Below are 12,493 nucleotides of genomic sequence, written 5' to 3'. Positions count from 1 at the left end.
ATCTAGCTAAACTATCTCCATATGTGTGTGTGTGTGTGTGTGTGTGTGTGTGTGTGTGTGTGTGTGTGTATATGTATATATATATATATATATATATATATATATATATATATATATATATATATATATATATGTTGTTGTTGTGTCTTTCGGCTTTTCCTGGTTAGGGGTCGCCACAGTGGAACTCCGGTCCGCTAATGATTGGCAGTTGATTTTTACGTGCTGAGTTGCTGGCCCTAACGCACAACCTTCAACAAAGGTACGCCCATTCACATATGTCTCCACAGTAGACGCTCTAGCTGAGAATCGAACGGGTCAACATGTTGCTGTGAGGCGACAACGCTACCGCAGCACCACCACTGTATATATATATATATATATATATATATATATATATATATATATATGTAAAAAAAACATTTTACCTGCCATTATATATATAAAGAACATTTTACCTGCCATTGAGTAACTTAAATCATAAAGTCCACGACAATGATGTGTTTGCATCTGAACCTTTGTAGTACACTGTTTTAGTAGCATGCACTGCTAAATCTACAGTAATACAAAGTTTAGATGTTTCTTTCATCTTTGTTTTTAAATAATTTAAAGAAAGGGTACTTACAAAAGAGATTATAAATGTGGATTTGAAACTTTAATTAGAATCCATTATTTTCATTAAAGTAATTTTTAAACATTCTTTAATACTCTGATAATAAATGTGGATTTGTAACTTTTATTAGAAACCATTATTTTCATTAAAATAATTTCGAAATGTTCTTTAATATTCACACTAAGTGATGCTGCTAGCAGTAAACTTTTTACTAATGACGATATCATGAAGCATCTATGCATTTAAGCAAATGTGATGGACCATACTGACTTCTCTTTTACATAAACACTAGATTATGTGCATATATGAACAAATGTCAAAGATAAGAGCAAACTATTTGCGAGTTGAATGCGATGAATGCATGCGCATATACCATGAATGCGATGAATGCATGCGCATACACATTTATTATTCATATTCTTATGAGGTGGATCATATATAACAACATCTGCATGCTAAGGATTATAACAAGTCTATCTGGATCTTGTACAAGGTGATGACTGACCACAGCAGGAAAATATTTTATTATTGGTGCTAAGGAATAGGAAATTCAAGAGGAGTATATAATAAACTGAAAAATACAAAAAGATTAAAATTGTGAGAGGACAGGTATTATGTCCATGGAGAGATATTAAACTGCAGATGAAAAGTAAACATATTTGAAGAAAATGTTGGAGACTTGGTCATGCCTTAGTAACTGTCTTATAGACAGAACTTATATTACATTAGAGTAACTTACATTTCCTACTTTTGCTCAACCAAATGATTTAGAAATATGTGGAGTTACATTCTACTGCACATCACTACTTCTTACTAATTAACTCAGAAACATTATTTCTTTACTTTTTCACAACATTGTTCATTTAGTTTTACTTTACTTGCATATTTGTTGACCATTTAAGATGGCTGGTTCAGTGAATTATTTTAGCTATGATATGGAAAATTAACAATAAGACAAGATGCAATTATAACACATATGAATCAGAAATGGTTTAAATAATCACTGAAAATTATATGAACCAAATAAAAGCACTGATGTTTGTATACGTTAAATAATACATAATTAATCAAACATATTGTAATTGAGGTTGCTTTGTAATACAGTCAAAAGCATATAAAAGCGGTATAAGTAGACAGAAAAAGAAACTGAGAAAGGAAATGAAAATTTAGACGATTCTGTCATATAGTTATTAATGATACAATAGCCGGAGAAGAAATACATGGTGTTCCCTACTCAGTTTTACACACTTAATAATGAAAAACACAAATTCTAATACATTCAAGTATTTCTTCTAACATAAAAATGAACCATCTGTTATTTTAATGTTTATTTTGCCCTTTTTAACAGCTTCCTACTAATCTGAATAGTGTTGACACCCACTATACCCATTAATTATTAAAATGAAAGTTTTAGTTATCACTTTCTTCCATATAGCAACAATGCATAAGCATGACAAATGTATTACATTTTTGTTCTTATCTAAGGTGAGGAATAAAAGCGCATCACATTAATTTCTACCCATGTTAAGTTTAGCTAATATAATACTTAAATTGTGTTTAGAGATAGCATGTCAACATTTCTGAAAAAGGTGTACTTGGAATGCATTTGAAAATATCACTGAATTATATAAAAGTCTTTGTGTGTGTGTGTGTGTGTGTGTGTGTGTGTGTGTGTGTGTGTGTGTGGTACTGAGGTTTTGCTGATTTATTCACCTGAACATCTAGTTAGAACTCTTGAGTGTCTATATGATGCCTTTAAAGGTGGACTCTTTGAACATCACCTACATCTAGCCTGCAAAAAAATCTAAACTGATATAAAACACACCACTGGTCCAAAACGTTTTCTTATAAAACACCGAACATCCCTCCTGGCCAGAAAAAAAGTGATACTTGTGTGTCCTTTAAAGCTCACAGGCTTCAGAGTATTTTCATTTGCTATTTTCCAATCTTTAGACAGCAAACTAATGATGTAGTCAATTTTGAATGTAGATTATATGCTAAATACATATTGTTGCACTTCCTTCTTTTAAAATACTGTAAAATGTCTGATACCACCTCTTAGAATTTAATTTCTTACCTTCCTAATAAATGTTATTAAAGACTTATGTTGTCTTTTACATTAGTTTACACTACCAATTATCTAAAGTCAGTGAGCACATTGATGACAGGTATACACAGGTCGGTAGCACAATCCATCACTCACAGCCGATTTTCAAGCAAATATCTATCTTGTGCTTTTATGTATTCATGCATGCATGTGTGTATGCAATTATTTGACACTTGTTTACTGGGAAAGTCCGATTAGGCATAGAGTCTACTTTCTACCGAGGCCCAAGGAGAAAAGCTCCAATAACAGGACATTTAATACATGTATAGTAACATGACGCGTAATACATGCATGATGTCAGAAGACACAACAGTTCAATATATACATAATGCAAGTGAGGTGGCAAAAGAAACAAGGGTACAATATTTACAGTTTCTATAATTAACTACATTATAGTTTTCAAAGCACAATTCTAAAAAAAGCGACTTTCAGCAGGACTAAATTATGTACAGACTGCTTCCGTTTTCCCCATTTTTTTTTAACTTAGGAGCACATAAATAAAGAATAATAAAGTGATCAGTAGTGATACAAAATATTTTAAGAACTACGAACATAATCCATGGTAACGAGCACAACTGACGAGTAAAATGATCACAGGTGTTGGGTTTAATGTTAACAGTGGTATCAGAATCAAAGTCCAACCATCACCATGATATTTTAGCATCAGTCTTTTAGAGGCAAGTATTACACCCGTGCATTGGTGAGTCAAATTTAAAAAGAAATATTTTATGTTTTAATAGAACAGCTGGCAACTTTTATGCAGCGGTCAGAATCCCTTCCTTCTGCTATTACTTAAAAAAAATCCTATATTTAAAAAGAAGAAGAAAGAAGAAAAACATGGACAAAAGTACAGAAATGTATTGAAAAACATATGTATATACATGCATTCGTATCTCAGTTTAAAACTGGGTGTAATCTCTAGTTTTGACAACTGAGAGAGCCGTTGTGATGTCTTTAATCTATTGTATCGCGCACTTCGTTTCACTGTGACGTCACTGTAACATTTACTTTCATTCAGTATATTTTAGTTTGCAGGAGGGAGTTGTTGTTTTTTTTTCTTTCACCTTCGTTCTAACTTTGAGATAGCTGTTGGCTCCTGTCACTCCTTGCTCATGTTTCATTGATTATCCGATCTTTTATTAAATAATTACACAAATGAGGGGGTGTTGGGGCGAAATCCTTCTCTTTAAACAACACAGTAAGCTAACACTGTTTTTAAATATGCGTAGGTTCTCATATCAAAGCTACTTCTTGACAACTAAAATAATATAAATACTAATGTAGCCGTGAAATAATAAATACAGTTCATAAACAGGAGGGGGCTTTGATGTCACGTCAAATGCGCTGTGAGGAAAAAAAAAACATGAATACATTCACCATTCTTAACTTTATGCGAGTTTTATGTTGTAGTTGATTTTTCCCATAACGAATACAGTTTACAACAATGCACAAACACTGGTATTCTTGAAATGTTCAAGTATTGACGTTAAAAATATATTACGTCAGTTTTTTTATCTCTTTTTGCTTTAAGAATATGAATACTAGGTTAATAGGTAGGTAGTAGGCTATCAGCCTGTGGCCTATACAAGCCTAGGCAAAAAGGTTCCCTGGCTTTTGCCACCCAAGTAAATTATTTTCCTGTACCCATGTCAAGTAGTGTCGCAGAAATGATTCCCGGGATGAATTTTCTATTTCTCATCCAGTCCTCAAGATTTTTCTTAAAGAGGGCCAATGAGGAGCTTTGCTTGACATAAATGGGTAGCTTGTTCCAGAGTATGGGAAGACTCTGGGACAGGAATCTATCCCTCCAGCATGTTCTGTTTATTGTGGTGACAAGGTTTAGGTCCCTGGAGCGTGTGGCTCTAAGGGATTGGGATTTCTTTAGGTGGAGCATGTCCAACAGCTCTGGGTTTGACATGGCCTTGTATGTTAGGCAGAGATCGCCTCTGAATAAGTGATAATCCACGGAGAAGAGTAGGTGTTTTTTTGAGACGGCCTGCCTATGGCAACGGTTTGAGGCTGGTAATCCTATTCACAAAAAAAAAAAAAACAAAGAATAAACTGATATTTCATCGGCAACACACATTTGGATTACAGTTATCAGCATTCCTTTTGGCCAGACTATGCAAGAAGGGTTTGGACCTAAATGTGCTAATCCTGATTTGTGCAACTTCCAACTTGCAAGACTGGTTTCACATAAAATTGCTGAATATGCACACACCTGAAAAGGTAATCTATGCAATCGCTTACAAGCAAGTATGAATTCTGTTTGCTCTTCAGATTATGTTGCCTTAATCAAATAACATGCAGGCGTTAAAAAAAAAAATAATCAGTTAAAGAGGCAGCATATAAGGTGCACGGATTCCATTTCCATATGTAACAGGAGGGCGGTGCAGATCAAGCACTGATAGATGCAAACTTACAACAATAACTGCAATTATTCGCTTATGTTAATTTAATTGATTGGTTGACTGGAACTTGTATTATTCTAGGGTTCAAACCTTTGTATTATTATCTCAAAACACTGTTTACCTAGTTCCTCAAGTATAATTTTAGCATACTTGCTGTCTTAACTAGCTAAACTTAATGAGTGGGAATTAATGCTGTGAGCTCATATCCTTCTTCTTAAATAAAAACTAAATGTACTGCTCTAACATGACGGCAAAATAAATACCCAGCAGCATAAATACGTAGCATTAAAAACTCAAGTTTGGTTTTGCTATGGAGTGACTTGCATTTCCCATTGCAAACAGTCAATATATACGGAGGGCTTATTCTGCATTCTTTAAATTGTAGTCTGCATTGACAGATGAATAAATAATAATGCACACTGACGGGGGGCGGCACTTACATTCGTACTCCTGCTAGGTGATGTGGACTTCAAGCACGAAATAGTACATATGGAAGTTGTAGGCTTTTCTTCAGAAAAAAAAAATAGTTCATATTTTCAAAAATGAATGACAAAATCACCGAGAAGACAAGCATACCTCTCAACTGCCCCTGATTTCCAAGGATGTCCCTGATCTTGAATCCAACATTTAGCTCTGTCCCTCTTAATCGTTCCTAAAACTGGTGACTCTTGGAAGAAAGGTGGTGAACTATACTATACTATACATTAATTAAGAGTTACAGATTTATTTTATTTCACAAAATGTATTGTAATTAACATTCTTTTAATCTGCCAACGCCTCAAGTTAATAGTATTACTATTTTCAAATGTCCCTGATTGTCCCTTATTTTTTCTGGGTTTGTCCTGATTTTGCTGAAATATGTCCCTGATTATTTGAGAGCTATGAAGACAAGTATATAAATGAGACCGTTTCACCTGTGTTGGGACGCAGGGAAGGCAATACAGCTCTCAAATAAAATTCTTAGGGCAAGCGTCAAGCCAGGGGGAAAGGCAATAAAAAGGGACAAAACCCCAAACCAGGGATTGATTTTAAACAGTACTCGTATTTAAAACGTTGCTAAATTATCAGATGTTGCATTAGTGTATTACCTACAGGATGCCTTAAGCCATTTTTTAGGTATTTCCATCCTCTGAGTTAAAAAATCTGAGTTAAAAAAAATCAGGGACGTTCACCGAAATCAGGGACAGCTGACAGCTGTGACAGGCAGTCCTGTGCTCACTCACATAGAAAATGTTAGATGTTATCAGCTGAAAGTACTGTTGTTGCATGACAGAAAACCCAGAAAAATGTTACTTCCTTGCTTATGTGTCATCTAAATTATACAGATGAGTCATTGCCTCTTTGTGGTGTGTTAGTGTTCTACCAGCCTTATTCGTAGAATCTCTTATTTGCTATGCAGGTTAACTAAAATGATACGCACCGGTCCACGCTATGACACTATCTTTTTTAACTCCATTAGAAAATACTTTAGATAATCCTCAAGTGCGCAGAGAACATCATGGTTACTATTTTTCTGTTTATTTACCCAGTGATTGTCAGACCTGGGAACTATGAGAATGACTGAAATTACCTGACTGGTCTCCTAAAATTCCACTGCTGTTATTATTATTGGATGTACTTAGTATGTTGTGATTATGAATCCACTTCCTGATCGAAGTTAATTAAAGAGAGTTTACAAGCCTGAGCCTTGTAATGCCTTCGTGTTTCATGACTTATGTTTTACACAAGTGCAACTGAAAAATGTTCAGTGGCTCTTGCAATGCAAATTGCAATCGCTGTAATTGTGTAAATATACATCACATGGCAGGCATCCACCACAACACATAACAGTGAAAGATCGGCTTGCAAATGGTGACAATTGGCTAATGCATTTCAATAATGAAGACAGAGCTGGAACCTGGTCAGGCGCAAAATAAAAAAAAAATAAAAAAACTGTGAACGAGAAGGCTTCCCAACTTTCTCTTTCCGGAACAATAATGATGACCTTTAAGTAAATACTGTGAGTGTCAAGTGTCCTGTAATACATGTTTATGTGTCCCCAAAGACAGTCTGGAATCTTTAACTCTTTCTTCCGGAAACAGGCCTCAACATGGCAAAACATTTATTGGTTGCCTCAGACATTTTTTTATTGTCACGTTTTTTATTAAAATGTAGCCCCAATACAACGTCACACCTTTCGACTTCTTAGCACAAGCAATCGGGACAAAGCCTAAATTAATGGGAGGATAAAGGTCTAAAAATAGGGGCACATTTTAAATATTGCTCTTATAAACTTAGACAGTAGCTAGAATAACAGGAGTTGTGTTTGTGTTAATGTGCATTTTCTGACAGATAGTCTGAAACCTTAATGTTTGTCTTTATTTAGTGGCTTAAATCATCACAGATTTGTTGGAAAACCACAAGGTTTAGGAGGAACAGACCATAATTATGAGGCAATAATATGGACAGTCAACACAAATCTGGACATTTGAGAGATGTAGTCCAACTAAGTTAAAGTTTGGAAACCTGTTTTCTGAAAATCTTCAAGAAGTCTATATTTATTGCAGAAACATATGAATGCAAACTTCAGCAACACGAGCATACAGGGCTGAGTTGAATTTAGACCAATAAATAGATTCTAAAATAAGATTTTCATATGATTAATAAAAACAAATAATAATGTGACAGTAAACTCAGAGCACGTCGACATCTTACATTTATATTATTATTATGATAAATAACTTGTCTGTTTCAAAGGCAACTGCAGGCCACCGGTAACAACTGGCAAGAAAATTTGTTTTCAGAACCATCACTGACATTTGTATACATAACTAGAGGCACAGTATTTTAAAAGTCTGGCCTGTACGCCTCTAAAACAGGACATCCATGCAATCCGCAGAGTTTTCTCAAAATAATTTGTGTATAGATGACAAAATGAACCACTTTTTATGCAAAGGAACATAGAGATCAACGTTTCATTTCCTGCATAAATGCTGTCCACCTTGCAAAACACCATTTGCAAGTAATTGAACCTTACCCACTTTTAGTGTGGTATTGATAGGAATTAAGAAATAAGACTGAGAGAGAGGAGAGAGAGAAAAAAAAGAATCCAGGTGATAAATAAAGGTGTCAACGTGCCGATGCTGCAGCCCCTTATTAAACACACACACCATCATCTTCCTCAGACCTTGAATAATTTGCATAATATTTCTTAAAACTAGAATGTCTGGTCTCTCGTTTATGCTTTGAATACAACGCTCCATTCTTTTCGTGAAACATACTATACCCAACATTTGATTACTTTCACAGAACAAAAACTAGCTCAACGGATACAGTGGTCCAAGAAAAGAAGACAAAAGTAGCATTGATCATTGAAATCGCCACACCCAGTGACTATTGTGTCTTGTGTACAGAGAGACACAAGGTCATAAAATACCATGATCTGCAGGCAGAAACTAGAGCAATGTGGAAGAAAGATACCCAGACAGTTCTAATAGCAGTAGGAGCAAAGGGTCTTATAAAAAATAATTTACAATCATATTTAGACATGTTACCAATCCATGTAACTCCATACGAATTACAGGAGTCATTACTGGGCACACTGCGGGTGCTGCGAAGGGCACTACTTGCTGACATCAGAGATTGAAACAATACTAATTTCATGAACTTTAATCATACTTTTGACTTAGGAATGGGGTTCATTCCCGTCATGGTATTAGAAACCCAAAAGACTTGGAGAAATAAAATAGAGTTGCAACAGGTGTCCATATATAATTTTTGGTGGAAATACAGCATCCTTCATTACAAAAAAAGCTATGTTCCTACCAGCGCATCAGGACATACCTCACAACTTGCAAAGCGTAAGGATTTTATAGGTTAATAGGTAAATACTAGGCAATCAGTATGCAGACCATCATAAGCCATGACTTGCGCCTCTTAGTTCTATAATGTTCAGTTCCTCATAAAGTCAGACCTGTTTATGCGTACATATTTTATTAAAGACATAAACTAAGCTTATACAAATATTAAACGCCACTAATTGCATAGGATTGTGCATATAAAAATTACTATTGTGAAATTAGAGCAGATATCTCCCCTATCCCAATTTTGGTGAAACGTTCCTATTTTCAGGCTCGATTTACCTATTCACGGATGTGTCTGTTTTAAGAGGTATATCTATTTTCAGACTTGATTTACCGCTTCACACAATTTTATCAATCTCCCTCCTCACGTTTGATTTTTGCTGCTGTCCAATACACAGATAAGCATACTACATGACTAACACACTAGCAGCACCAATCATTAAAGAAAGAGAACATGCAGCTCACGTTTTACTTTTACAAAACAAAAATAAATGGCCATGTGTGGTAAATAATGTAAAACCGTTCGTTAAAGTCTTCTTTGATAACCTGCTTATATTTTTCCATAGCTTTTGTCACGGTTTTTAAACATGTGCTTCTGGGTAGTATCCTAGATTCCTATTAGTATTCACATTTTACGATAATTAAATCCTTTAACAGCAATTAAATCTGCAACTAAGATCTTAGTTTGCAAACTACAACATGCTATATGTTAGTTTGTTACCATATACTAACTGAAAGTGAGGGCCTCTACCTGCACCTAGAAATCCGCAAACCGTAACTAAGTTTGCCATTGCCTATTCTTGTTAGAAGCATCCTCTTATAAGACTGATTTGCCACTACGCTGTCAGGAATTAATAGAAATTGAATAAACGGTTAGCCTTACCCTTGTGCCTTTGCTGTGAAAACTTTGCGCAGCTAAGATACATTAATGCAATCTGTTTGCCATTTAGGACTGTGTGGTATCGTCATTGTACTTAAGTTTTTTTTGTTAAAAAATACTTTTTTGCTGTCGTTGTCTAGAACACTTGACTTATAACTGAACGTTGAAAACAGCATCAAAACAGTCTAGTCTCAGCCCTCCAGACCCGAATATTTTATGTTTAGGGTACATACTGGCTTAGCTAAGTATTAGGTACTCCGGAGCTACTTACATATAAACACAAACACACACATTTCTTATCTGTCAACATATTTCTAAACAAAAATCAGTATCATAAAAGCTGGGCATTAGTAAGTGACGTAATGTACACTGTCTATCAGTCCAGCATCTGCATTTTCTGTACAACAGAGATATGTTTGCTTGGAGGTCTTCTACTCAGGCATTGCCGCCCCCCCCCCCCCCCCCCAGTAAGTTCAATAGAGAAAAAAATGAACGGTGAGCAACAATAAATCACCACTTTATCGTATCTCTCTTACATATATATGTAAGGGAGGCATGGTGTTAATAATGCTAATTCACCACTTTATGCATAGCTCCTAGGTGAAGAGGCCTGTTTGTTACACTTATGCACGGAGACGTTTCGAGATGCCCCCTCCCCTTTGATCTCTGAATTAATGTCCACTGTAGTTCTGTGCAATACCCAATGGAAAGAAAGCGGTCGTTCACTTGTTGAGTGGTGGCGTGTCTGTTTCCTCACTTTAGGAAGAACAGCATTTGGGAGGGTGCAATTTAAAATATAACTGATTTTCTAAACAGAGTGGCAATTGTACTCACTTGGAGATGGAGAGAAGCTGTCGTCCTTTGCCCACGGTGACACACATTCCTCTTGTTCTGCATTCTCCAGCTTTACCGCAGTAACATCAAAAGCACTGGGTGCCCCTACTGGACTCGGAGTCTCCCTGGATACCTGAGGAATGTGTAGATGCCTCGTCGTACTCGCACCAGGGCCATCCCCATAAAACGTTTCATGTTTAGTCTTTCTGTCTGACATTAGAGCTTCCACGCTAAAAGGAAGCCTAGACACTTTAACCTGTCCAGTAGTTGCTGAGCGGTCGGCAACCAGTGAAACTGGACTATCCTCTTTAGTTAAGGAAGTGGTGGAATAAACATCCCTTAAAGCTGGAAGCGAAGTCATTGTCTCAGGGGTACACTTTAATCCGACAATCTAGTACCCCCTTGTGAACAGCAGCAGGATTATATGCATGCAAATCCAGATCAGAGCAGCCACCCTAAAACCTGCAACTCGTGCAGCAAAACAAACTTCGGAAAAAGTTATACAAAGTTTGACAGTGCGCTAGAGCCACAGCCAATCCCGTGGTAGTCTGCGTGTGACGTCAGCCACGCGTACGTGATTGGTTCTCGTTTTTCAAAGCAGATAGTCGCCCGTAGGAAGGGTGTTTAAAACGAATTAAGAGTTAATGACACACTGACTTCAAACAGTGCTCTAACATTAGTAATAAACCCTTTGGGGCTGTCATCACGTGGAGTCAGTAGGGGAAGGGAGGAAACGAGTGTAACTTTATTATAATCTGTAGCTCCACCCTGCTAGACACACACACACACACACACACACACACTGGGAAAGCAATATTTAAATTGATAAATAACTTACATAGTTACATGCCCACTTGCAGATGAGTTTATCAAGCAAGGAAGGCATTTCTGCATTGAACTCACTCCTACACCAATGCACTTTATCAGTCTTGGAAGCTGACCCTTCAGTGTTTCCTTTATATTGTTTCCACAATATTATGTGTTAACAGGTCTCTGTCAGGCACGATCCTAAAAGTATGAAGCTATATGCACGTTATCCTTTTTCCTAGCTATAAGAATGCTTCGTTTTGTAATGCGTGTATTTAAATTATTATAAACTTTCAGCGATACTAATGATTATAATAAGGAGGGGGATGTTTAAGGCTGTTAGTCTTACTTTCTTCTACTCAAGCTTTACAAATGATAGATGCAAAATCTGCCTAGGAAAAGAGCCGCGAAATGGGTGAAAATGGCTTAAATGAGGGAAAGTTTGAAGAATCACATTAAACTGCTAACATCTGTTAAGTATCAAACACTTAAAACAGTTTTGTACACATGAACTCAAAGTAGCTGGATGTATTCCTCGAATTCAAGGCATTCTGACGTTTGAGTGGGTCACTGTAGTTGTGCAAGATTGAGGCAAGGGAGATTTTTTCATTCATTGGTTGTTTTGCAAATAAAGACTGTTGCACCCCAATCCCCCGAGGCGCCCCCACCAGTAGCACACAGACATGATGCACACTTCCGATAATCTGGATGATTAAACAGAAGTGGCATTCTTGCCTAATCAGTGTGTGGTACTGCTCCATCAGGCACGTGTTTGAAGGTAATCTTTTGGTAGGATAGTTTGTTCCAAATGCAGGCTAAAAAGATTCCTGTCATGGTCAGCATTCTACTCCTGCCAAAGACTTATAACTTTGGACAAAAAACAGGAATACCACAGACAGAGATCTTTCAGACGTTCTTTAAACCTGCAATGTGGCAAGTGGGGAAACATGGGAAGGAATCCTTCCGAAGGATTATCAAACTTTAGACTTTTTGGAATACTGA

At 36.4% G+C, this 12,493-nt stretch overlaps 1 protein-coding gene across 1 annotated transcript in view; it reads right to left on the bottom strand.

Annotated features, from left to right (window-relative positions):
* The window catches only part of LOC122799818 (homeobox protein MSX-2), a 30,476-nt gene extending 19,319 nt beyond the window's left edge, over positions 1-11,157 (bottom strand). Inside the window, exon 1 of the mRNA XM_044069133.1 lies at positions 10,685-11,157. Within this exon, the coding sequence (XP_043925068.1) occupies positions 10,685-11,045 (361 nt within the window). The 5' untranslated portion in view covers positions 11,046-11,157. The remainder of the gene's footprint in view (positions 1-10,684) is intronic.
* Positions 11,158-12,493: the final 1,336 nt, after the last annotated feature.

This window comes from Protopterus annectens, chromosome 4.part0 (genome assembly GCF_019279795.1).
Source record: "Protopterus annectens isolate FY-2018-M chromosome 4.part0, PAN1.0, whole genome shotgun sequence".
Classification (NCBI taxonomy): Eukaryota; Metazoa; Chordata; order Ceratodontiformes; family Protopteridae; genus Protopterus; species Protopterus annectens.
Note: the sequence above shows the minus strand (reverse complement) of the source record. Positions and strands in the feature narration are given on the sequence as shown.